The 27,942-nt window shown below is 43.9% G+C and overlaps 1 protein-coding gene across 9 annotated transcripts in view; it reads right to left on the bottom strand.

Annotated features, from left to right (window-relative positions):
- Positions 1-27,942, bottom strand: part of PHKB (phosphorylase kinase regulatory subunit beta) — a gene marked incomplete at its 5' end in the record, with an annotated part of 153,240 nt that overhangs the window by 63,912 nt on the left and 61,386 nt on the right. For all 9 annotated transcript variants that reach the window (XM_081870167.1, XM_081870171.1, XM_081870166.1 and 6 more), the window contains 2 exons: positions 11,418-11,513; positions 19,584-19,647. In XM_081870167.1, coding sequence (XP_081726293.1) covers positions 11,418-11,513; positions 19,584-19,647 — 160 coding nt within the window. The remainder of the gene's footprint in view (positions 1-11,417; positions 11,514-19,583; positions 19,648-27,942) is intronic.

The raw sequence follows: 27,942 nt of genomic DNA, 5'->3' as shown, positions 1-27,942 counted from the left end.
TGAGCTCCTTCCCTCCCCCTGCTGGTACCTTCCTCTGCTGCCGAGTCTCTCTTAGCGTCCGAGAGCCCTTCCACCGCCTGCCTTTCCGATGGCAGTTCCCTGACATCCACCTCCCCTCCAGGGCCCCCTTCACCCCCTCCCGCCCCCTCATCTACGGGCGGTGAGGACGGAAACCCCCGGAAAGAACCTCCCTCATCGTCAGAGGACTCGAACACTTCTCTCCACTGACTCCCGTCTCTTCTTCCCGAGTACTCCTCCTCATCGGAGTCTATTCCCTCTTCCAGCCCTGATTCTGGGAACCCTTCAAACTCCTCTTCCTCATCGGTGGTGCCGAAGTGTTCCCTCCCGAACCGTGTCACCGGCTGAGGTTTCCTTGGGAACCGTTGATGAAACGTTTCTATTAAAACCTCGTCATTGACCTCTTCTGCCGGTACCCATGTGTTCTCTGACTCCGGTTCTCCTTCCCATTCTACCAAATACTCCACCTGATTCCCCTTCCACCTGGAATTGACGATTTCTGCCACATGATTGTTGCGTTCCCTTTCTTCTATAACTGGTGTTTGAGTAACCTCCCTCTCACGTCCCCCCCACTCCCGCCCCTCTCGGTATGGTGACAGTAAGGACCTGTGAAATACTGGGTGCAGTTTCATGTGGTTGGGCAACCTGAGTTTGAATGCCACTGGGTTGACCTGTTGTATCACCTCAAATGGTCCCAGCCGTTTAGGTTTCAATTTCTTACACCCGCCCTTGAACGGCAGCCCTTGGGTGGATAACCACACCCGGTCCCCCACCCTTATGGTTTCACCTTCCCATCTGTTTCTGTCTGCTTGCCTCTTGTATTCTTCTTTGGCCCTCTCTAAATTAAGTTGGAGCTGCCGGTGGATCGCTTCCATCTCTTCTACAAAGTGTTCCGCTGCTGGGACACTCCATCTTTCCCCTCCTTCTCCTGGAAATGCCCTGGGATGACACCCATAATTTGCCAGGAAGGGACTCATCCCTGTGGACACATGCTCCGCGTTGTTGTAGGCAAATTCTGCCAGAGCCAACTTATCTACCAAATCATTTTCTCTGTCATTAACATAACACCTCAGGTATTGTTGTAGAATACCGTTTGCCCTTTCCGCCTGCCCATTTGTTTCTGGGTGTCGGGCAGTCGAAAAATTGACCTCTACGTGCAGTAAGCTCATGAGCTTCCTCCAGAACCTGGAAGTAAATTGTTTCCCTCGGTCTGAGACCACCCTCAAGGGGGCGCCATGCAACCTAAAAATATGTTTTACAAACAACTTGGCGGTTTCTTCCGCTGTGACCGCATGCGAGCAGGCTATAAAGTGGCACATCTTGGTTAATAGGTCTACCACCACCATGACAGCTTGGATTTTCCCCTTGGATTTTGGCAGATCCGTCATAAAATCTATGGATACTGCCTCCCATGGCCTTTCTGGTGTGGGTAAGGGTTCCAGTAGCCCCGCCGGTGCCAGCCTCTCCCCTTTTGCCCGCTGGCAGCGGTCGCACCCCCTTACATATTCCCGTACGTCTTCCCTCACCTTGGGCCACCAAAACTCCCTGGTAACCAACCACATGGTTTTGTGTTGCCCGAAGTGCCCCGCTGTGGGGCTGTCGTGCAATTGTTTGAGTACCCGGCCCCTCAGTTCTCCTTCGGGTATGTACAGTGCCCCCTTGTGATACAACGCTCCGTTCCTTTCCTCAAAACCCCCTGTGTTCTCTCCACCTCCCCGGAGTCCTCTGAGCTTATCTTGGGCGTATTCATCGTTCTCGGTTCCCTCTACCAGTTCTCTCGGCCCCACCAATGCCGCCCCACACACCCAGTGGTCCTCGGAGATGATATGTCTCTCCTCTGGCGCTCCCTCCCCCTCTAAATACTCTGGTTTTCAAGAGAGAGCGTCCGCTCTGACATTCTCCGGCCCTGGCACGTAGCAAATTTCAAAATGGAATTTGGAGAACTCCTGGGCCCATCTCACTTGTCTCTGGTTCAGTACTCGGGCAGTTCTCCAGTATTCTAGATTTTTGTGGTCGGTGCACACTTGGACCTTGTGCTGCGCTCCAATCAGCAAGTGTCGCCATCTCCGGAACGCCTCATGAATGGCGAGTAGTAATCGGTCGTACACGGTGTAGTTCCTCTCGGACTTGTTCAGTTTCCGCGAGAAGAAGGCACACGGTCTCCATTCCGACGTATCCTTTCCCGGCTGAAGAAGCACCCCCCCCCACCGCGCGGTCTGATGCATCTGTTTCTACTCTCATCGGTTGTTGCAGATCCACGTGCAAAAGTTGTTCTTCCGACGCGAACGCCTTCTTTAACCTTTCGAACGCTCGCTGCGCCTCTTCCGTCCAGACAAATTTCTTCTTGCTGCTGAGACAATCAGTGATGGGCGCCGTTAAGTGGGCGAAGTTCTTGATGAACTTCTGGTAGAAGTTCCCAAACCCCAGGAACCTTTGCACGTCCTTCTTTGTCCTCGGTGTCTTCCATTCCAGTACCGCTTGAACTTTGCTGGGATCCATGGCCAATCCCTTGTCTGACAAACGGTACCCCAGGAATTCCACCTCTCTGGTATGAAACTGACACTTCTCCAGTTTCACCCACAGCTGGTTTGCTTGCAGTCTGCTCAGTACCTCTCTTACATCCCGCACATGCTGCTCCTCATTCTCTGAGTACACCAATACGTCATCTAAAAATGCCACACAGTTTTTGTAAAGTAAAGGTCCCAGGACGTGATTCATGAATGATTGAAAACAGGCTGAGCCCCCCTGTAGACCGAAGGGCATAACGAGGTACTCAAAGGCCCCCAAGGGGGTGAACATGGTAGTTTTCCATTCGTCTCCCTTTCTCATTCGTATCAGGTTATACGCCCCCCTCAGGTCCAGTTTGGTAAAAATTTTCCCCTTCCTCACTCGGGTCAAAATGTCATCGATTCTGGGCATGGGGAAAGTCACGGGTTCTGACACTGCATTTACGGCCCGGTAATCCACTACCAACCTGGGTTTATCCGTGTCTTTTTTGTCCACAAAGAACACTGGACTACCCCCCACCGCTCGTGACTCCCTGATGAAACCTCGTTTGAGGTTCTTGTCAATGAACTCCCTTAACTCCTGCATCTCCCTGTCGGACATGGCGTACAGCTTGCCCACTGGCAGCTGGGCTCCTGGGAGTAGGTTAATTTGACAGTCAAAGGGTCTATGCGGGGGCAGTTTATCTGCTTCTCTTTCGCTGAAGACGTTACCCAGGTCGGCGTATTGTCGTGGTACCTTCCCTTTATCTGCTACTTCCATCCCTGCTAGGGTGGCCTGGGCTCCTCCCTGAGCCTCTCCCCCCTTGCAGTGTGCTAGGCAATGTGCTGACCCAAAGGAAACTACCCGCTGGTGCCATCCCACTAGCGGATCATGCAGCGCTAGCCAGCTCATTCCCAATATGATGGGCGCTCCTCCCAGGGTGGCCACATTAAACGCTATCACCTCCGTGTGTCTTGCCACCTTCATTATCATGGGGACAGTTTGTTGGTTAACTTCTCCACCCAACAGTTCCCTCCCATCAATCGTTGTCACCTGCAAAGGGTTACTTAAAGGGATAGTCTGTATCTGGTGTTCAGATGCAAACTCCTTGCTCATAAAATTGCAGGAGCTGCCTGAGTCCAATAGCGCCTTTATCTTTAGCGGATGTCCGTTTGGTAGCTCTAGCACCACCTCTACGACAAGCGCTGGTCTTGGGGGTTCAGGCTTGGGCACATTCACTGATCTTTGGCCTGGCTGCTGTGCCCCGATGCTGGCAACCAGGCGTTGGCTTTTACCTGCTCCTTAACCCCCTCTTCTTCACCCCCAACAGCTCCCGCCATTCCTTGCCATCCCTTCCTTTGAGGGCAGACTCTGGCAAAGTGACCTGGCTGTTGGCAGAGGAAACATTTCTTGGCGCTCTTTCCCGCCTTCTTCCGCCCTTCGTTGGTGTTTGAAACTCCGCGCACGCACGCTGTTCCAATCTCCATCGGTTCTACTGGTGGGGAATGCTGCTCTGGCATCTCTGGAATGCGGAACTCACTCCAACGTTCCCCTTTCCCTTCCCGCTTCTCCAAGGCTCCCCCCTCCTGGCGCGCTCCTATGGCAAGCGCGGATTTAGTCAGCTGGTCCATAGACTCCGCCCTGGGCGCGCGGGAAAGTTCATCCTTCACCGCCGAGGATAAACCTTCTTCGAACAGCATTTGTATTGGGTCCGCAGACAGGTCCCACCCCAATTTATGGATCAGCATGGTAAACTCTGTCCAGTACTCTCGGACGGATGGTTCCCCTGTTTACACGCCATCAACTGTCTGCGCACCACCCCTTGCTCAATCTCGCTGGAAAACATCAGGTCCATGGCGCGAAAAAACTTTCTCGAGTCTTTTAGAGCGTCATTATTCGCTGCCATCAGGGGCCTCACCCAGTCTTTCGCCCCCCCTTCGAGATGCCCAATGACAAACGCCACTCTCGATTCCTCATCGGGAAAGTCATCAAACTGCAGATTGAGGGCGTATTGCATCTCTGTCCTAAAGGCTTGATAATTTCTGGGATCACCCCCAAACTTTTGCACCAACCCTGGCACCTTCCTTGCGAGTGGGGTGGTTTTTCCCTTGTCTGCATCCTGAGCCCGCCTCTCTTCGAGCCTCGCCGTTTGCAGCGCTAGCTGGAGCTCCAACACCCTGTACCTTTCTTCCAGGCTTGGACCCACTCCAGCTCCTCCTGCGTCTCCGGCTCCGGTTGGGTTGCTCATGATGCCTCTCTTTGCACAAGCGGCTTTCAGGGACTGTCGGATTGCTGTGATGGGATGATGAGCTGCTTGTGCGTAAAAGCTTAGTCCCTCAGAGCTTGGGCATGGTTCTCAAAACTCTGTCTTAAGCGGAGCCCCTTAAACATGACTCCCTTAATCGCTGGCAGAATCCGACAGTGGGCATTTGCGGAATCTGCTCCAACATAAAAGTTCCTTAACGGAAACGCGTCTTCAGGATTCTCGGCACGACAGTTTCCGGCGAGGAGTGGGTGTACCTATGGGGGGTCCTGAGACTTCTCCACTGTTTTCACTAGAAGTCTCTTGGAGCCCTCCCTCCGACTCACTTTCTCTCTGAGCTCCTTCCCTCCCCCTGCTGGTACCTTCCTCTGCTGCCGAGTCTCTCTTAGCGTCCGAGAGCCCTTCCACCGCCTGCCTTTCCGATGGCAGTTCCCTGACACATGTTTATCCATGTTCCTTGTTTACATCTGAAATACTCAACAACAATTTAGTACTGAAACTCTAGAGAGGTCTCAGAAATCAGCACATTTTTAATACGCTAATATATATTGAGCAAATAGCAAACTCCCAAAGGAGGCTTCCTTTGCAAAAAGAGTTTGAAGAAAAACCAATAAATTAGGTAAAATAGTTTCAACATCAGGGCTGCAGAAAATATAAGCTACGGTAACTGAATGACAGTTATTCAAAATCCCACGAGAAATAATGGAAAGAAATCTTGAAAGTTTACAACCAGGAGAAACGGTATAGAGAATACGTTTCATTGTGTTAGTGATCCATATGTATTCAGATGCATGTGAACTAAATATTGCAATGCTGAAATCAACGGTCCAGAGGGAAATACATTTTATTTGCAGTGTTCAAGAGCGAAAGAAAATATAAACAAAACAGCTGTCTGTGCCATTTTCTTTTAATTTTCTAAAATTAAATTCTAATTCTTCCATGAGGCAAATGCAGCGCTAGCAGTGAAGATTAATGTGTTGCTTAATTTGTGGAAATGCTACCAGATCCAGGAATGAAGAACAAGGCATCATGTCATGACTGTTAATTTTAAGACGATGAACAAGAGCACACTGTGATGCTAATGAAAAGTACCTAACACTGAAATAGCATTCTTGATTAAAGGCATCTTATGTCATATTAACTTGGCCTCACAGCAGGGCCTTCCCCAAGAAAATAATCTAAAAGCCAACATGTAAACTACCAGCCCCAGAGGCAAGTGACATATATTTCTGTCCTTAAGAGTCCCCACACTATAATTTTTTAGAGGTCTAACGCCCAGAGAGGGAAGGAACACGGGCTGTGCCTTCCACCCACACTATTTAGAAACAATGCAGACAACTTATAAGTGCGGCTAATATGTTCAGCTCTGGAATTCATGCTGCAAATAGGCCATGAGCTGGAGAACTGAAGTTGATTTGCATGTTTCAGGTGCATGTAATTAATATAAATTTTCATGAACTCAGCAGCAGCCAAACAACATTAAGTATGCATGTTGATTTGGAACTGTTGCCCTCAAATGCAAAAGCCTTAAGTTGGTTCTTGGAAAAAGGAAAGGTCTGGATTTATATATTTTAAAAGATTTATTTATTTTTTTAAAACCCCATATACATTTGGCCTGCATTTTATTTTATTAACCATTTTATTAACCACATCTATATGCCTTCCCATTTTCAAACTATCTCTGTGGTTAGAAGGGCTATAAGTTCAATCTTTTTTTTTTTAAGAATAATTTTTTATTAACCGACCAATCACATCAAATCAAACCAAATTACATAAATTCCAAATTACACAGCCGAATTTTAAATTTTTGTTGGGGGTACCCATATTTCAAGTTCCGAAGGGGATCCAATCAACTTCTTGCTTCTTGCTGCTGTTTTAATGTCCACAAATCTAACCATATGATGTTCACAGTACTATCCAGTCCTTTCTTATTGTTTTTCCACATCTCTTGTTGTTATTTTCATATATTTTTCCTTTCTCTTTGCAACCTCTGATAAGACTAACAAGCTGGTTAAAACAGTTTGTAATCCTGCGTGGATATTATTATTTTTTTATCCAGTAGCCATATCCAGACGTTTTCCATATAACATCACTTCCATACATCAAAACAGTCTTAGCGTCATTAATCTTCACCAATCTGCCTCCTTTCTCAAACCTCTGAGGAGATTCACCAGGAATGCAGTCTGAAAACAAGTCCGTTCCTCCTCCCGGCTATAAATCCTTTGGCAAGATGGCGACTCTGAATTAATTGCTGCGCCATTCCAAAAGCTCTTATTGCTTCTCGATCTCCATAAAGCATACTTTTGGTTAAAGTTTATCTCCACACAGACCTTAATCATCCTGCTTGGGTCAGTTAAACCGACGGTTCTAATGAGGAGGGGTTCTTAGTAAATCACATAGAAGGAAAGTAAAAAAGGTCGTCCCCCCCATTCAGTCCTGTTACCGACATACCCAGCCTTTGGTGTATCTTCATCGTAAAATATTCCTGTTGCTCCAACCCGTCATCTTTTTTCGCAGAGGTCACTTAAATTAGCAGTCTTCACTCCCCTTTTTCACTTGAAATATGTGCATTTGCTTCTTTTCTAATTAATTATTCCAAATTGCTGCAGCTAGTGCGTGATCAGAGACAGCGTCCAGGAGAGCCGAGGTCCACACGGGGGCATTCTGCCTAGTGCCCTCACCCCCTTCTTTCGAATTTGGGGGTGATTTATGGGCACAGCAGGCAAGGGCAGTGTTCCCCATTCCCTTGGGGCAACAAAGGAGGCTGCCTACTTCCATAACAGCCTCTTAATTATCCCGTGTGGGTCGGAAAGATGGTATTGTCGGCCATCTTCCAATGCGCCCCTAGTGGCCCCCCCATAAGTTCAATCTTAAGAAGAAAAATTGTAAGGTGTGTGACAACTGGCAGGTGTCGGGAGCTGGTCAGCGATAACGCACAAGATGTCAGTAATGTTAACTCTTTCTTCAAAGAAACAAAACAGTTCAGACCTAGTGAGCACAGCAACTCTTCCCAGTAGATCTTGACCCAATGAGCAAGTTGTGAGGACTGAAGGTCCTTGCCTTCCCACAGCTCTCCTTCCCAAGCAATCTGAGATTCCAACACCTTGCCTGTTTCTGCTCCACCCTCTTCATGACTCTGCTGGTTCTGGGTGACCAGGGGCAAAGGGAGCTGCCCGTCACAGGAGGGGGAGACAGCCTGGCTTCCTTATCAGCCTGCTTCATCTCTTGGCCCCCCTCCTCTCGTCTCCACTTCTGCCTCCGATTCTGGACTGCTCTCCTCCTGCACAGACTCCTCCTGCTCACTAAACCCTGTTACCTCTTCAGATTCCAATGCCTCCTCTTCCCCGTCTGCTCCCTCTTCTCCCTCTGATCACTCATCGTTGTCCCACCACCAATTCCCAAGCTCTGAGCCTTCTTCCCTTGGGGCTTCCCCAGCTGGTTCCTCCCACTGCTCCTCTGCAACTAGCCAGTCCATGAAAAAAATACAGCTGAGACTCTCAGGGTTTTTACACTCCACACTAGACTCGGTCAGTTCTCTTCCTAAAGAACATGGGTTTATGCAAATGTGCTTATTAGAAGAAAAGTGCATTATATGGGAATTGCCACAAATTTGTTTTAGTCCACATGATGAGACTTGTGCATATATGCAGTGTGTGTGTGTGTGTGTGTGTGTGTGTGTGTGTGTGACTTGCAAGACTGAATTTGATGCACAGATTCTCATCAGGATGAGTGTACCACCTAGCCACTTTGAATAGGATGTATGTTCTGATATACATCTAAGAGCACATCCTTATCAGTGTTCACATGCAACTAGTCATGACTTAACAGCTGATTTCATCTTCTGTTTCAGTCAAGGTGATTAAAAAATGAGGTGGAAGAAGATAAATGGATATTCAGGTTTTCCACTTGGGCGCTAACATCTATTGTTAGACATCTTAAAGAAAGTTGAAGATGGAGCAACGCTGCTATGGGCAGACCCATACTGTACCATTTAAAGCACATTTAGTGCACATTGAAAGCACATGGCTTCCCACAAAGAATTCATAGAATCATAGAATTGGAAGAGACCACAAGGGCCATCAAGTCCAACCCCCTGCCAAGCAGGAAACACCATCAGAGCACTCCTGACATATGGTTGTCAAGCCTCTGCTTAAAGACCTCCAAAGAAGGAGATTCCACCACACTCCTTGGCAGCAAATTCCACTGTCGAACAGCTCTTACTGTCAGGAAGTTCTTCCTAATGTTTAGGTGGAATCTTCTTTCTTGTAGTTTGGAGCCATTGCTCCGTGTCCGCTTCTCTGGAGCAGCAGAAAACAACCTTTCTCCCTCCTCTATGTGACATCCTTTTATATATTTGAACATGGCTATCATATCACTCCTTAACCTCCTCTTCTCCAGGCTAAACATGCCCAGCTCCCTTAGCCGTTCCTCATAAGGCATCGTTTCCAGGCCTTTGACCATTTTGGTTGCCCTCCTCTGGACACGTTCCAGTTTGTCAGTGTCCTTCTTGAACTGTGGTGCCCAGAACTGGACACAGTACTCCAGGTGAGGTCTGACCAGAGCAGAATACAGTGGCACTATTACTTCCCTTGATCTAGATGCTATACTCCTATTGATGCAGGCCAGAATTGCATTGGCTTTTTAGCTGCCGCGTCACACTGTTGGCTCATGTCAAGTTTGTTCAGGGCGGTGGGAACTGCAGTTCTGTGAAGGGGAAACTGCAAATCCCAGGATTCTTTTGGAGGAGAGTAATGTGCATTTGATGTGCTTTAAATGTATGGTGTGGACCTGCCCTATCATTGTATGATGTGCAAGCAAAGCGATGGGGAGTGGTAGACGGGGTGATCTATTTCCCCTTTGCAAGCAGGGCTCTTTTGGTCTGACAATGACCGCTCCCCGCATAAAACAGGGGGCGCCCTTTGCGTGGACGCGCGCAGCCCCTGGATCTGGAGCGGCTCCATCAGCATAGGCTTGGCTTTGCCTTCCCTCAGGTGGGATACCTGGAGGTCTCCGCCTACCCCAGTCAGTTGTCCAATCCCACCTGGGGGAAGCGTTGCCAAGGAGACCAGGCCAGGTAGGGGAGGGATTACCTGCCCACACAATAGAGGGAGGATCTTACCTGGGAATCCTCACTTGGCTCCAGAGATTCTCCCACCCTCAGTTAATGCCTTATTTTGCAGGTTAACTTTTCTTCACAGGTTTTGCAGGTTAACTTTTCTTCACAGGTATGCGGGCGCTGCTACGTTAAGGTCGCTGTCAAAGGGCCGGAAAGGAATTTCCCTGCATTGGCAGGTTTCACCTTTCCCGTAGCAAAACGTCACAACTTTGGCGGTATCAGGCCTTGGGCGGAATCCTTTTGTCCATCTTCCTCTTTGCGGCAGCAATACCAGGGTTCCCCGTTAAAGGGGTTTCTGAAGGGAGGCTTTGACCGTACGCCGAAAGGTTGTCATTGCTCTCCCCTGCGGCGGCGGCAGCGTAACGGGGGCAGCTATCTCTGCTTGAACATATGTTCTCCAGAGCCGGCCCATCCCCCACACAAACATTGGATAACCCTGATGCTCCCTAGGTCCCCAGCTGGGGAGTGGTGAGGGAGAACGCCCAATGCCTGAGCCAAGGTCTACCCACATTTGAAATTTAATAAAGTTGTGGCCAATTTAATCCCATAGCACGTTGTCTTGAGTCGTTATTCCACATGACGGGGGGGGCGCTCGGAATCTGGGGACTCCGCCTGTCCACGCAAAGAAGGGAGTGCAGACGAATGGCAAGTGAAGGATGACAACTGAGCACTAAAGAAGAAATGATGCAGCTATGGGAGGAAATGATTGACATATGTTTGTAACAGGAGCAGGAAACCTAATTTGGTTTGATTTGTAATAATTTGGAAAATTAATAAAAAATAATTAAAAAGAGGGGGGAAAGAAGGGAGTGCAGACTGCGGCCCTGAAAGAAACCAAGAGGGGTATGGGACCCTGAAAATGTGGCACCCACTTTCAAGCCCCGGGAGCAGGGAAGAAGTGCTCATTCCAAAATGAAAGGATTTTGCTATTTGCCCTGTTGTGAACGACAAGTATAGCAGTTATCTAGAAAAATCTCCCTTGTGCAGTAGTACTTAAAACAGTAAATTGTAATTTCTCCCTGACCAGCAGACCTTTAGTTTATTGTGTTTATTTGTTTTATAAACTGTTGGTTTCCCCCCTATTTTCATAATTTAATTTCATCTACTGTTTTTAATGTTGCTACTTTTAAATGAATATTTTATACCCTTATGCAAACCACATATATTATTAAGGGGTTTATAAATCTTGCTTAGCAAATATATATAAAAAACAGACTATTAAACTGGCAGTATAGCTAATAGCTATACCCAGATGCATTTGCTCCATGTTTTGTTAAACTCTAGTTACAGATAGGTAGCCGTGTTGGTCTGCCATAGTCAAAACAAAACAAATTCCTTCCAGTAGCACCTTAAAGACCAACTAAGTCAGTTCTTGGTATGAGCTTTCGTGTGCATGCACACTTCTTCAGATGAGGAAGAAGTGTGCATGCACACAAAAGCTCATACCAAGAACTGACTTAGTTGGTCTTTAAGGTGCTACTGGAAGGAATTTGTTTTGTTTTGTTAAACTCTGTTTCATAAAAAATTACTTACATGGGACCTTGATTCTCGGGGAAGTAATGAGCAAAGAGTTTGTCTGTTCCGGTTGTGGGCATCAAGGTCTACAAATATGACAGACCACGAGCAACCCTGTAAATGGAATAGAAAATTAACACAACATAGGATATAGACAGCCCAAGCCTGGCATAGCAAAGACAAGAAAAGTGAATGGGTTCTTCAAATATTATGATTGCTATCAGCAATCATATACTAGTAACTTCAAATAGACAATGACATTTCCAAGACAAATGTACATAATACCATTTCACTAATATTAAAGGGATTAAATAGACATTTTAAAACCAGTTAGCAGATAGGAGACTTGAGATTACAGAAACTTAAATCTCTCATTTTTTTTTACCACTATTATTTAATTACACCTCTAGCAAACAGATAAAAGCTTTAATTATACAGTCAATAACTTGATGACTAAAAACAATTTGATCAAAGAATACAGATCTGGAAGCAGGATAGTGGTTTGGATGCATCTAGAAAATCCTACTACCAACAAGGAGCTTAAGAAGAATTTGTAGGGATATTTTATTTATGTATTTACAGTATTGCATTTGTAACCCTTTTTTTTTCTCCAAGGAGCTCAAGGTGGCAAACATGGTTCTCCCCTTCCTTATCTCCATAACAAACCTGTGAGTTAGGTTAGACTGAGAGACTGGTCCAAGGTCTCGCCTAGTGAGCTCTGTGGCTGAGTGGGGATTTGAACCCTGGTCTCCCAGGTCCTAATCCAGCACTTTAACCACTGCATCACACTGGTGATGGTACATCAAATGCAAGACATCAATATGAAAATGCTGTGGGACCACACCTGTTGGGTCAAGAAGCCCCTTCTGGGACAAAAGTATAAGCCCACCTTGCTGCTATGTCCTGGGTCAGTTGGCCACTGTGCTGAGAGTGCGAGTGCACTGCCATGGCTTGTAGCTATGACAATACAGCAGTCTTATTTGACAGTGCAGCAGATGACAAGATCCACACAAATTAGTAGCAGAAGCTAAAATGGTGTTGTAGTACCACTAATGTGTTACAAACAGTTTTAGCATGATAACCGTTTGCCCACCTACTGTGCCTATGAAATATGTCAAAGTCAGAAATTTAATTCTTCGTGAAAAGAAACAAATGAGCTGGAGTGTCTGACAGATGCTCCCATGCTTACTGTAACATCCGCTAGATCTTGGAAAGAAAACATTGACGTGGTGAAATGACCCTACCCTCATCCCAACAAAGGAATATGCCAGGGACCTTATTCAATTGCAAGCAAACAACCAGATGTGGAACAGGGGTTTCCAACCTCCTCCCTCCCCATATTGCAGCTTTTGCCAACTATGTGCCTTCCAGATGTTTTCGACTACAACACAACTGTGCTGCCGGGAGCTGATGGGAGTTGTGGGACATTGGCAAAAGCAGCTCTGCGGCTTTCTGTCTTGTTCCAAAAACTGCTCCCAAGGTTGAGGGAACTCTCTGCAGTGGGGTATGGAGGCTGCATCCCATGATTTGAACACATTATGAAGCATAAGTCTGGCCCTGTGTCAGGTTTGAGGGGGTTCTGGGCAAAGTGGCCTCTGGTGGGCTCTCTCTGACTTGCAGGTTTAGCTGGGGGTGGGGAGACAGTGCCAGGTGGTTTGAAGCACTGGGAGCCACCATTTTATTCTGCTACAATGCCCTATGAGTTATGTGTTGTTGGGGCACTATGAGACATTAAAATTGTGGTTTCCACACCTAGCCATCCCGTACAGGGAAACCAGGGCAGGTATCAGTGCAGTGCTGTGCCCTCTTGAGACACTGGGACCCTCCTGAAAGCTGCTAAAAGGTGCTGCCTGCTCACGGTGGCCCAGATGCTAACATTTGTGACTGCATTAGCTCATGTTCATCCCTTGCTACTCTCCAATTTCCCTCCCTTCCCTCTGCTGTCTTTCCTAGGCTTGATTTTAAGCTCCTAGGGGGCAAGGATATGTGATTCTTTGCTTGTGAAACTGCAGGAAATATCATGTGCACAAAATGTTAGCATGTAATATATTCTTGACAGTTACACAAATGTTGAAGGCCACTTAAATTTTATTTTTCAGGTCATTTAAGGTTTGTTCCATTTTGTTAATAGAACAGAATTTTACAGGATATAATTTCTTTTGTTTCCTGCCAATTCTAATTTTAGAACTTCTTGATCATTTCTAAATGTTGAGACAGTATTTGTTCATCTAAAAAGTTTAACAACAGCTAGTTTTCTATCAGTCAGAGATCTCACAGAAAAAGCAACTGGTTCTGAGTTATTGAATCGCGTACGGTATAATTTCTATCTCATGCATTTTTTTAAAAAAAAACCATATTGCAGTATTTCAAAGGCAAACGTAGGTCAACAACCCAAGATTGATTTTTTAAAAGATTTGCAATTATGTCATCTTGCTCCTTAACACACATTCAAATAGTTCTCAAATATATCTACATTCATTTACATGGTTTCAAGTGTGTGATCAGTGTGGGGGAGGAATTGGGGGGGGGGACGATGCTACAAAATCTAACTGCACTGTTTACAGCAGCTGCTTCATGATCAGAAAATGTTGTAGCACAGAAAGAGAGTGGCAGCCAGTGATTCCAGATCCAAGGGGAGGGGAAGTAAAATGCATAAAAATAATTAAATGGATAAGCAGAGGCTAGGATTAGGGCAGGTCTATTCAACCACAATGAACTTTAATGTGTACATGGGATGGTTATTCCATCGAGTGGGAGCCCCAAGTTCCAAATGAAATAGCACAGAGTGTGGTCCTCTGGCCTGGGGGGACAAGGGGTTCAAATGAGCCCCATGGGCCTCACTATCTGGCCTTTGAGACTCTCCCCAAGCCATACCTCTTCCCTAAACTATGCCCCTCACTGGCTCTGCTCAATGCCTTCAAGTGATTTGGACTGGTTTGAAAGTGCCCTTGAACTGTGATTAACACCCTTTTTGGGCCCGATGGAAGATGTAGAGATTATGTGTGTGTTTGTTTATGACTTCTGCATGGCTAGAATGCAGCATATTTTGCAAAGGAAAGGGTCACATCCTTTACTTTTCCCACATTTGCCCTGCCCACCATTTGACAGCACTCTCATGAGGGAATGTGGCCCTCAAGTCGTCGTTCTTCTTTCCTGGAATAGTGCTCTGAAAAGTAACTAGAATTCAGAGGCAGTTTTTGTGAGGATGCGGGGGGTTGCTGGAAGCAGATTCCAGTACAGTGGTATCTCAGATTATAGACACTTCAGGCTACAGAGGCTTCAGGTAACAGACTCTGCTAACCCAGAAATAGTACCTCGGGTTAAGAACTTTGCTTCAGGATGAGAACAGAAATCACGCCGCTGCAGCAGGGTGACAGCGTGAGGCCCCATAAGTTAAAGTAGTACCTCAGGTTAAGAACAGTTTCAGGTTAAGAACGGACCTCCAGAACAAATTAAATTCTTAACCCAAGCTACCAATGTAAAAGGTTTTGGTTTTCTGAAAAGCAATAACCTCTGTTTTTAATGCACCTATTACTTACTTCTACTGAAACTCATTGGAAATCCTGAAAGTTTAATGAAATGTTTTAGGCATATCATCAAGAAACATGAGCCCAAAGCTTGCTTGAACACATGGAACTAGATGCATGGATCAACAACAAGGGAAAGTCAACAAAAATTACTATTCTGTTGTGAGGTGCAATGAGACATGACCCAAGAGAGTTGCTCCAGAAAGGAATGAGAGGAAGTAAGACTACTGTCATTTTCACTTTTTATTACTATAGAACCACTTCAATCTTGACAGAGAAAAACATTCAGAATTCATCAAGAGCAAACTGAGGACACTGAGCTTTACGCCCACACCATCACACAGGGAGCATGATGAACTCTTCCCTTGTACAGCGAAAACAACATTTTTAATGTGTTTTTTATTGTATGCTTTTATGTATAGTTGTTGTGAACTGTTCAGTTGGGTGGGGGTTCTTTCTGCAGCTTGAAGGATGCTGAGATAGGACATTCCTCAGTGACCTCCAGCTAGGTGCCTCAACACTACAAATCTCCACCAGGACAGTTGTTGGGACAACCATGAGAAATTAAAGAAGTTGTCCCGGGCTAGTGGTCCATGAGGAAATTCCAGTAGCATTAAGGATTAGTGGCAGAAGTGGCATGGAGAAATCATATTCAGTATAAAATATAGCAAGGAGAGTACCTGTTACTCTTGGAGGGAAATGACCATATAATCTATGTTAAGCCTTAGGGACAAAGGCCATATTTTGTATAGGAGCAGCAGGGAAGACCTGGATCATAACAGCATACCACTTATTGATGCCAAGAGTGAAAAGCAGCTAACCACCACAGAATTTGTTGACAGGAGGCCCAGAGAGGCCCCCAGAAAGTCCGAAAAGTGAGGACAGCAGTGGCCATGACTTTCAAGGGCTACATTTTTTACCCAAAGGCCTTCATGCAAAGTGGGTCACCCCCAAAAGGTTAACACCAGGGGGGCAGGGTTCTGGCTTCTGTGAATGCTGATCCATGAATTATATGAGGAGCTGGTAGGAAGAATGTGCCTAGAAGTGCTGCTTGGCCTGGAAAGGTTGCAGCTGCCTACAGTGAAGACTACAATTCAGCTGGCTGAAGAGGATTAATTATATTAACTGAGTGGTGGGGAGGGTGGATTGGACTCGGCTATTAATTTCTTGAGTAGATTTTTTAAGTAGTTGACTGGCTAAACAATAATTTAATGATTACTTGATATATAGTGCAATTAATTTTTGTCATTACTGACTATAGCTCAACTGTTCTGATTCAAGAGGAGTCAATGTGGTGCCATCCAGATGTTGCTGAATTACAACTCGCACCATAACATGCTGGTTGGGGCTGGCAGCAGCTGGAGTCCGACACTTGGGAGGGCTCCATGTTTGGTTCTTGTGCTGGTTCAGGGCCTGTATTGGTATTATACAGGTGATGGGGCTGAAAGGAATGAACTAGAGAAGGAGGAGAAGGGAGAAAGAGGTGCTGTGGTGATGGAAAATGGAGGTGTTGACCAGGGCAAAGATGGTTAGACATTTTAGTTCTATCCATCTTCCATCACTACAAATATTTTAGGCTTATCTTAGTCCTCACGGGGCTGAAGCAAAAAATGCTAAGGTCAGTCAATGGAAAGGTCTTGTTATCATTGACCTTATCCTAGAAGGACATGCCAACTTGGCCTGTATAAATGAAATGTGGTTGGAGAAGGTGTAAATCTAACTAGGTTTCTAGGTCAGTGTCCACCATGCTTTGAGAGGTGGGGAAATGAAGTAGCTGTGATCATTAAGGATTTCATTTCCCTGGTCAGGTACTTTATCCTGCAGTTACATTAGACATTAGAAACTCAAGACAGGAGTGGGATTTAACTGGTGCACTATCCACCCCATTGCCTAACAGTCTTCCTCCCTGAGTTTACAGAGGTAGTCTCAGAGGTGGTTTGAGGACACACACACACCCAGGACTTTTGGTCTTCAGGGACTTCAACATATATGCTGAAGCTGACTTGCCTGGAGTTAATCAGGAGTTTATGGCCTCCATGACCATCATGGGCCTGTCTCATGTATCTAGCCCAATGCACACAGCAGGACACATCTTGGATCTGGTCTTCTGTACTGAGGTAGGGGATAAACGTAACGTAAGGCAATAAGGCCTAAGTCTTGGATTTCACGGATCCATTTTGTAAAACAAATCAGCTCTATATTCATGGAAAGCATTCAGAGAGCAAGAAGGATGAGCTCTGTTATTTCAAGGCCAAACAGAGGTTACTTGCAAACGTTCAAGCCTCCAAATCCCCCAGATTAAGACATAGTTAAATTAAAGATGAAAGGTTCTTTTTTCCTGGTAGCTGTTTACACTTTGCCCTGTGCTCACCATGAGGATCCAGTTAAAACTAAGCTGAATCCCTTTAAGAAGCCTTAAGCTTTTCAGATAAGTGTGTCTGCTGCTCTGCATGCCAGTGGTCTCTTTGACAGTGGTGTCCTCAGATTAAACAAAGGCGACAATATTTCCACAAAAAGAAACTGATACCATGGGGGGGGGTGTATGTCACTAATCCTTAAGAAACCCTTGGTGTCTTGGTTTTCTTTTCTTTTTTACCATAGGTCTATATATAGGTCTTCCTATATATAGCTAATAATAACTTAATGTGTAGCTATATAGCTATCTGGGACGCAAGTGGCGCCGTGGGTTAAACCAGAGAGCCTAGGACTTGCCGATCAGAAGGTCGGTGGTTCGAATCCCCACGATGGGGCGAGCTCCCGTTGCTTGGTCCCTGCTCCTGCCAACCTAGCAGTTCGAAAGCACGTCAAAGTGCAAGTAGATAAATAGGTACTGCTCCGGCTGGAAGGTAAACAGCGTTTCCATGCGCTGCTCTGTTTTGCCAGAAGTGGCTTAGTCACGCTGCCCACATGACCAAGAAGCTGTACACTGGCTCCCTCGGCCAATAAAGCGAGATAAGCACCGCAACCCCAGAATTGGCCACGACTGGACCTAATGGTCAGGGGTCCCTTTACCTTTTTATATAGCTATCTATCCTGCACTTTTGATTTGTAAATGAAAACAGCTCATTTCATGTGGGGGAAACCCAACGCACACAACATGATTAATGCTTTATCAATTTATTGCACTTTTAGTAGCATTAATTCGCACTAGAGTAGGAAAGCCAATATATTTAGAGAATAAATGTACAAGATAAACACATACATAAGTACATAAACCACGTGTCTGAAATAGTACAGGAAAGCAATTCTGAAGCCATTTTAACTCTTTCGGTCTTTCAGTGACCTCAAATATTCCTCTGCAGTGAGGAAGGAAATGGGGAAGATTCCACATTATCTTTTTGCTCAAAAATCCTGTCTTATGGGCGTATTTGTGTACGAACAGGGTGAGCCTGTGACCTGGATTCAGGAACTAAGTATTTAGCATCTCAAAAGGAATGGCCAAGCTGCCTAGGTAAAGCAATCAGTGACTATTATCAGGTGTCCTGACAAACAGGATTTCTATTGGAGACCGCCTTCTTCTGTGATTCAGTTACAGATAGGTAGCCGTGTTGGTCTGCCATAGTCAAAACAAAACAAATTCCTTCCAGTAGCACCTTAAAGACCAACTAAGTCAGTTCTTGGTATGAGCTTTCGTGTGCATGCACACTTCTTCAGATACACTTCTTCAGGTATCTGAAGAAGTGTGCATGCACACGAAAGCTCATACCAAGAACTAACTTAGTTGGTCTTTAAGGTGCTACTGGAAGGAATTTGTTTTGTTTCTTCTGTGATGTATGTATGATGTTTTGGGGGTGGTCTTGAGCTACAGGGTAGACAATTTCAAGTGTCTATATAAGGGCTTGCACACCATTGTTCATGCATGCATGAAAGGAATCTGAAGAAGTGTGCATGCACACAAAAGCTTATACCAGAACAAACTTAGTTGGTCTCAAAGGTGCTACTGGACAATTTATTATTATTTTTTTTACTTCTGAAAATGGGTCTCTTGTAAAACAATTCTAGACTAGGGACATACGGATCGCACACAAGGCATTAGACCTTATCCCTTTGTGCTTTTGCCTTTTCTTTTCATTTTTAATGGCCATATAATACGTAGAGAGTGAAACACAGCTAGGACCAGATTCTGTGATAATCAAGAGAAGGCTATGCATATCAAAGCAGATTTAGAGCAATTGATGAAAAGCATGGCTATTCGATGGATTCCCAAATTATCTGATAGGAGGTATGGGGGGAGACCCTTAAGAAGGTCAGTAAAAGAAAGTGATGGTGTGCTGTATCAGAGGCTGAAAACAGAAAAATGGAAAGAGTATTTGTATAAGCAGCCGGAGCTGTTTAATGTCTTGATCAAAAGACTAGAACAGCAAAAATTTTATACTTTTCATTTTCACAAGAGTTAAATAAATGACTGAAAGGAAAAGTAACTTCTGTTAACTGGGGAAAGAGCTGGTTCTGTTAGCCTTTGAATCCTGTATCTAAAGTAGAAAGAAATAATTTGTTAGCCTACTTCTTTAAAAAAGAATAATAGAAAATTGGAGAGTGAACAGGCTTTACTATATGGATATTAGGTGTCCTTTGATCTGCAATGAAAGCAATTTACTGAAGAACAAGCAGTTAATTAAAAATGGAAAATGAACAAATACTTAAATATTTTTACTACCTGATTGCCAAAGAGGTTGAATCCATTAATTGCTTCTAGGGCTGCTTTTGCTAACCCAACAGAACTGAAAAAGAGAGAAGAAGAAGAAATAAAAGTTTGTTACGCTCACAACTCTGGAAATAAAATCCAACTCCCTCAAGGCTACCTTGCTCATCAGATCTGTTCTTGCTGAGGAACTGAAAAAAACAAAACTAGGGTAAAATGATGATATAGTAGGCTTATTCTTTATTTCAGCAGTTTATCCTTAAAGGTCACTGGCCATCTGTTATATATATGGAGTCACCTTGTGTTTGGACATCTGGGGCTATGGGTTTGAAGGTCTTGCTGAGAGGGCATATCAGTGCTCTATGTGCTCATCTTTCAAGAGCCTGATGATAAAGCACTGGCAGCTTTTGCACATGTGAACTCATTTATTTCACTTTATCCCACCATTCCCTCAAGGAGTCCAAGGTTGTGTACATGGTTCTCCCCCTCTCCATTTTATCTTCACAACAACCCTGTGAAGTAGGTTAGGCTGAGAGAAGATGGCTGGTCCGAGGTCACCCAGCACCATCGCTAGACATGGAACTTTGCAGAATAGCACCACATGCATAAAACCTAAATTTTGCCAGGCTGGGCAGCAGGGAGAGGCAATAACAGGAGGGATGGCAATAGTGAGGGTAAGCTTCATTTCAGCTGGGGTGAGGACTAAAGAGCTGAAGAGCAAATATTTCTAAAAAGCAGAAAAGATGGGAGGTTGTTGTTGATGCTAGCACTTATTAGTTGCTTGTTACCCTAAGAAGGTCTCCGAATGACTTAAAATAAATAAACACGAATAAATTATGCCATAAAAGGGACTAAAAGAAAGAAGAAAAGTAATATAAATCAGTGACATTGTTTATCATTCAGTGAACACACTCCAACAGACAGTAAATCTGGCAGCACACTAACAATGAAACATAATCAACTCAATCAATCAAAGGCTTGGGAAAAAAGAATAAGTGCTTCTACCACTATCATGGCAGCCAACATGGTAACAGACTGTGTTGGCTTTAAGACTGTACATCAGGAAATGAACAGACAGGCAGGGACCTTTGGCCCTTCAGGTATAGCTGGACTCCAACTTCTCTCAGCGCCAGCTGGCATGGCTAACAATTGGGGATTGTGGAGTCCAACCTCTGGAGGGTCAACATTTCCCTACCCCTGTTCTACACCAAGGCGATATACATCCAACCTCCTCCAGAATCATATTGGGGTCACATTCTTTGCTGAGGAAGACATATTCTGATAGTTGAAACATTTTTGGTCTAGTTAATTGGGCATTACCCTGTCCCTTTTAAAATAAACACCTCATTAATATCTACAGAGAATATCTATTTTATGAACCCGAACAGCACCAGCTGTTTCCATGAAATTAAATCATTAAGAATAGGTGGTAGATGGACTGATGATTCATTTGTGTATACCCTGAGGTTATCTGGTGATTATTTAGCAGCGATTGCAAATGTTCACAATGGAGGGTTGTTGCTGAGTTACACACACACAGGTGGGTCAGAGATCAAGAGACCACAATAGATAGGAGAAGGGGGCTGCAGCTCAGCTGTAGAACACAGACTTTGCACACAGAAGGTCCCACGTTCAATTTGCCATTATCACCACATAAAAATAATCTTAAAATTGTGCAGCTAATCCTGAGTAAACTGCTGCCCGTCAGAATGGCAATACTGAACAAGATAGTTCATACAGGCCAGTGCATGTACATGGGTGTGGTGTGTTCTGGGTGTAAAGTCCTTCATTAGGGCAACTATCATTTATGAGGGATAGTGGGGGGATAGTGGGAGGGATAGTAAAGTAACTTAATGTAAAAATGGCACTGACAACAGACCCTAAGATCAAAGTAGAAAGCAATGATGGATTTAACCTTGGCCTTCACATTCAGTAGCATGCAGGCGTTTAGAAAATTAAAGCCCAGTCTGTAATACAGATACTAAATACGAGCTGGAAAAACTAATCAGATTCAAATTAAAAGCAACCTTAGCCTGATGATTTTACTGCAACCTCACAGAAGAAGGAATGGAAATGGGAACAAACGTCTTGCTGCGTGTAGCATATTTATCATAAATATAGCTTCTGTTGGAACATTTTCATTAACAGCTTACCATGAAACATTGATTTTAGACTCTTCCTTTATTTCTAACCGTCACACCAATAGGTTTCAAAGCCTTTCAGAAGCAGTGCCAGGAAAAAGAAGAGAGAGAAAAGGCTTGTGGGGTTTAATTCTAATTGGTTCAACAAGGAAAAGCTGATTAGGTTGGCTACAAAACTCCGCTCTAAGCAGCTGCCATCAAAGGTTGGTGAAACTCCACAATTTTCTATCTTCTGCTGATTAGAAGTTATTGTTATCCAGATAATGGGATGACACATTAACAGAAGCTGGACTGGCGAGCATGCTGTTTCACTAACAGCAAGCCTCTAAAAGCAGTGAAAGCCAATCTCTGGGGCTAATGAGCCACAAGCAAATTCAAAATATTAGACAGTGCCATGATGGGGCCTGAGCTACACAATGGGGTGGTGCAGTGGACCCAACTTTTGACACTGTTGGTGGGATTACATTTTTGGAATGCCCCCTGCAATGTAAATAAAAGGGTTCCTGCAAATGGAAAGGTTCCACATCTGGGTAAAAGTATGTAGCCCTCTCCTTAATGTATTTGATTTATACATGAGGGGAGGGTTTTTTGGGGGGTGCCAGGGCTGTAGGACTGAGCCAATCCTTTCTTTCAAGTTTCTTTTTATCTGTTGCACTTGGGAGTTGATTTCGTTTATTTTGGGAATATATTTCTTTAATGGTTTTTAATGTGATGTGAGCCACCCTGAGCGCTGTTTTACAAGGAGCAGGTAGGAGATAAACACTTTAAATTAATAATAAATGCATAAAAATTAAGTAGCTTCTCTTTCAACTCATTCTTATATCCAGTCCAATTCCAATTTATTTAAAAGGTTTATTCAAAGAGCAGCAAATCTAAAATGGATGAGAACACAAACTTCACAAAAAAATCTCCAGGAACTACAAGTACAGCAGTTCAGTAAAAGTGTAATAATACCAAGCCATGATCAACTCATCACTTGGATAATCACTTGCATTAGTTATTAATGGAGACCTCCCTGTTTAAACCAGCAAAAACGAGTAGCTTTTCCAGAAACAAGATTAGCCAACTGGTACAGTTCCCCTAGTTTAAGACATCAACTGCGGCAGAAATATAAAGGAAAGGGAACAGACAATACACTGCAATGAGGAACAACAACATTAGCTGCTGCCTTTTGTCTACACATAGGGCGTAGACACCAATAAAACGGATATAAGAGCTTGTTAGAGGTGCCAATATACTAACAGCTAACAGGAGCTGGCAAGTCTGAAGAATGCCAAAGAGCTATTTCCAAGAACAAGCTCTGTGATTAGGTATTATGGCTGCTGTAAAATTTTGGGCACTTGATTGATGCCTTCATGATTGCTGGAGAAAAAAGATATGAAAGACAAGGCACTCCACTACTAAATTACAGTCCATTGTCTTCTGGGCATCTTTAATTGCAGGCTCCAAGGATTAATATAAGAAACATGCAATCAGAGCTAAAGACTTCAGGAAAGGTGCAGGTTTCGAAGACTATGGGAAGATTGTCCTTTAACTGCATGAGCCAAAACTCCCCCAAATTATGAAAGGGATAGTATGTATGTATGTATGTATGTATGTATGTATGTATGTATTAATTACATTTCTATCCCACTTTTCTCCCAAGTTGGGATTCAAGATGGTTTACAACATCTTTAAAACATCATAACAAAATACAAAGTAATAAAAACAAACTTGTTAAAATCCAATAGAACACATTTAGAACCAATATTAAAATATTGATGGCAGTGACAGCAGCTCAGTAATCCACATTGTCTGCACCTAGTTTTCAAAACCCTATCCGACGTTACCTTGTTGACACTAAAAGCCCCTTGGAAGCTAGTTAAGATTTTCCAAAATTTCAGCTAGAGACACTGCAAGAATAAAAGCTGCTGTCCTCAAATTGCCTCCCATCCTGGCTGTTCACCCAGCTCACAAGTTCTTTGCATGCTTACAGCTGCCTGCTGAATTCTTCACTCATTCAGGACATGCTGGTTTCCAGCCACTACTAATTAGGTGATCAAAAGCAACAAATCCAGACTAGATATATGGGATTAAAAAGAAAGAAAAAGCTTTCAGACAGAAAACAAAGAAACTAGGTTACAAGCAACGTAAAGAAACCCAGCTACTAAGACTCGGATTCAATTACTGAGAACCTCAGAAACCTACTATGTATCCTGAGTATAATTTCCCCATGTTCACAAATGATGAATCTGTGTGAAACGTTGGGAACAGTGCTAAACAGCATTAAAGAAAATAAAAGAAACCATACGTAGGTGTTTGGGACTGAAAGCTACATTAAAAAGGCAGCCAAGCAGACAAACAAAATAACCCTAATAGGGACAGGCAGCATGACAGCAGCATATTAGCTGTAGAACAAAGGAGAACAAGTTGAAGATTCCGGTGCCTTTCTAACGCTCAGGAGTACAAAGATGCTGCATTTCAGAAACACCACTATTATCAGTAACACAGATGGGAGATGTCAACAGTGTTTTTGCAGAGGTATTCAGCAGATGCTTGGGAACAGCTTGATCAAAATGGTTACAGGACAAATGAATACTTCAGGAGCTCGAACACATGGGACGGAATCGTACGATTCTAGCGAGATGTTGCAAAGCTTGCTGTTCAAAAATCAGTGGATGATTGCAGACCAGCAAATCTTCCTCGCTGAAAATTCAGCAGTAAAAGCTGTGCTGTCTGCAAGAAATGTTATGAACCTATTTTTCACAAGGAGTCCAAAATACACGGTTTTGATTTTGTGTGGGTTTGAGACTGCCCCCCCCCAAAAAAAATTTCAAAGTGCGGTGCATTTTTAAAAGCATAGACATGGCTGGTAATTATCACACTGTATTAGGGTGCAGCTCTCTTTAAATGAGCAGTCTTACTAGGCAGGACCAACAGTAATTTAGAAAACATGGCATTCCTCTTTCATGAATTTGTGTCGCGCACAGATTTGGGGACCAGGGATGGCTTTCCCTGGTCCAGCTTTTCAGGGCTGCTTTATTCTCTCACTAGTATTTAAGGTTACACCACCCCAGGGTTGCATTGGCTGGTCCATGTATTATCACTTGGACTCCAACTACAAAATTCAGGCTGCACAGGTGTTAGTAATCTGATTTATTAAGAGGCTTCCAAACAGCTCCCAGCCAAGACACTTAATGCAAGTGTGCAGAGCTGGGTTACCCTTAAAGGGACAGTGAACAGTTAATTTGTTGTGCCTAAATACAGAACAGTCAAGTTATCAATGTGTCAGTAGGAAGAACTGTCTAACTAACTTCTAAGGTTTGCCTGACCTTACCCTCAGGTTGTTCTCTGCGCTTATTCCCATGTACTCCCTGAAATGCTATCCATTTCTGACCCTTGACTCAGTTATTGGCATGACTCTTCTGATTACTGAGACGGGCATATGGCTCCTGCTACTAACCCTTCCACACAGCAAACTGAATTGGTTTTTCATAACACTCTTATCTGTCACAATCTGTCTCACGGCTATCAGGTGCACACCTAATGAAGAGCAGAATTCTCTTTCCCCATACTAACTAATTGGGCAGGGAGAGAGAAAAGTCTCCTTTGGTCACTTGTTTCCTCATTTTCTTCTTTGCTATGGCTACATTTGTTAAACCTGAAACAAATATTTTGCAGGTTTAAAAGATAGCTGATAGAACTGTATTGCTGTGCCACAGCTCAAGATTACAGGGGAAAAACACAGTCTGAATGGTTCCTACAACTTTCAAGGATCTGACTGGTGCCAAAACCCCTTAAATCTGCTTTGAATGTAATGGTTTGGCCCTCAGAGTCATTATCTATCATCTATCTATCTATATATCTATCTAATAATACCACTTGATCGTAGAAAAAAAACCTCAAAGCTATCATGCTCACATGATCCTGCGGCTTCCAGTTTGGGTTTAAGTGTAAACAATGGTTCACATGCCATGGCAAATTATGACTATCACAAACCAGAAATAAGGGAAGAAAAGAGTATGCAGGCTCGCGACATGGTCCCAAAAGGCATTCCATGGTTTTGCTGTGATGTCTGAATTAGACATAACTGTTTAGCTGCTTGAGAAGTCACCTTTTCTGTGGTCAAAAATCTAGGTAATGTTACATGACCCTAGGATGCTTCAGGTCCCCCCGCCCCCTTCTGCCTTGCTGAACATCTTGTACTTTGCTTGCACTGGGAAAGAGTACAGTCTCTCCAGCACAGAAACAGCCCTAAGTTTATGACCTTGACACATTCTCTGAATACAACCACTTAGATCAAGGACTAAAGTCTGACACTAAAAAAAAAAAAAAAAGTAGTTTAAGGTCTATTGAAATAGCTCGGCTTCTTGAGTTAAGTTACCAATATATATTTTAATGTGTACTAAAACAGCAAAAGGAAACATCTAAAATTGTTACAAGTATCTCATTTTTATTACAAGGAGAACTTACAAATACATAAAATTGCAGACACAAGCGTCCACCTGACTCCCTTAATGTTACTGCATACTGAAATAAACGCACTGAGCCAATACAGCAAATTTTACATATAACTATTGTCATTGTGACTTCTCTTTTAGTCTACAGTATTTGTAAGCCATTTTCCCGGGAAAATTATTACAGTTGTCATCTAAAAGGCCACAGTTCTACTGACTTCACTGGTAATGGAGCACAAACAGAGGTAACATATAATTTCAGAATTTTATTTCAAGAGGGTATGGGTAATAAAAAGAGCACAACTACAAAGAATATTGGCACTCTCAAACACAGAAGCAGTCAGACCACGGAAGCTTTAACATTATCCTGGAGTCTGTAATGATCTGGCTACATGAACCATAAGGTGTATTTGTATGAACACTCCCAGAATAATATCAGACCTAGTATGGTCTGATATTCAGAGTTATATTTAAAACAAGGGGAGCCTGCCACTTGGTCCTTAAGATGATCACTGCTTAGGAAGTGAAGTGGCTTTAGAAGGCTCGCTTTATCGCATGGGGGAGGAAAAGGAACAATTTTCAGTTTCCAGTGTTATTAATCCGGTAGGATGTAGGATATGCTCCTAGGCTGTATCAAGAAAACTCAAAACTTTGCACTCAAATCAAACTGAGAATAGAAATGTACATTAGCTATTCATGTCTGGCAATCTAAGTGATTTCATTTACACTACAGCCAGAGTACATTTTCTATACAGTCATGTGAATTGATTCAAGTCATCTTTCATTAACCATAAGACTGACAAATATAAGGATTGTTTTACAGTATCCAGGTTGATCAGAAATATAATGGCTTTCCCTAACACTACCGAAGCAGCTTTAAAATTGTACCATTTGGACTACTGCAATGCAGTGCATGTGGGACTGCCCCTGAAGACAGACCAGAATCTACCATTAAAATAGAATATAGCAGTTACTACCTGGTACTGGGCATGTAGGACAAATCCCACCAGTCCTGAGACAACTGCATGGGCTCTCAATACCTCTGAACACAAATCAAGGTACTGGCTGAACTGTTCCAAGCCCTGAACAGCTAAGGGTCAGAACACCCCAAGGACTGCCTCATTCCATACAAATTTGCCTAGGTATCAGAAGCCCTTCTATGGGTCCTTGTGGCAATGGAGGTTAGGCTAGGATAATCCAAAATTAGACCTTTTCAGCTGTAAAGTCCTCTTAGGGGGATTCATTCTCCAGGCAAGTATACCTGGTGTAATCCCTATTAAGTTTTTATTATTATTATTTGTAGTGTTTATTTGTTGCTTTTGATCACTTTATTATTCACCAGTGGTTTTTTTTTAGGATGTTTGGTCTTAAAAAAAAAAAAAAATTCCTTCCAGTAGCACCTTAAAGACCAACTGAGTTAGTTCTAGGTATGAGCTTTCGTGTGCATGCACACTTCTTCTGGTGAGGTTGATGGACTTCCATTTCATGCGGCTCAATGTGGTGCCTTCCATAGTTCCAGTTACAGATAGGTAGCCGTGTTGGTCTGCCATGGTCAAAACAAAATAAAAAAATTCCTTCCAGTAGCACCTTAAAGACCAACTGAGTTAGTTCTAGGTATGAGCTTTCGTGTGCATGCACACTTCTTCAAACACTTATTTTGTTTTGACCATGGCAGACCAACACGGCTACCTATCTGTAACTGGAACTATGGAAGGCACCACATTGAGCCGCATGAAATGGAAGTCCATCAACCTCACCAGAAGAAGTGTGCATGCACACGAAAGCTCATACCTAGAA

The sequence above is a fragment of the Podarcis erhardii genome (assembly GCF_964252035.2).
Source record: "Podarcis erhardii genome assembly, chromosome: 7".
Taxonomy (NCBI): Eukaryota; Metazoa; Chordata; class Lepidosauria; order Squamata; family Lacertidae; genus Podarcis; species Podarcis erhardii.
The sequence above is the reverse complement of the archived record's forward strand: the minus strand, read 5'-3'. Positions and strand labels throughout refer to the sequence as shown.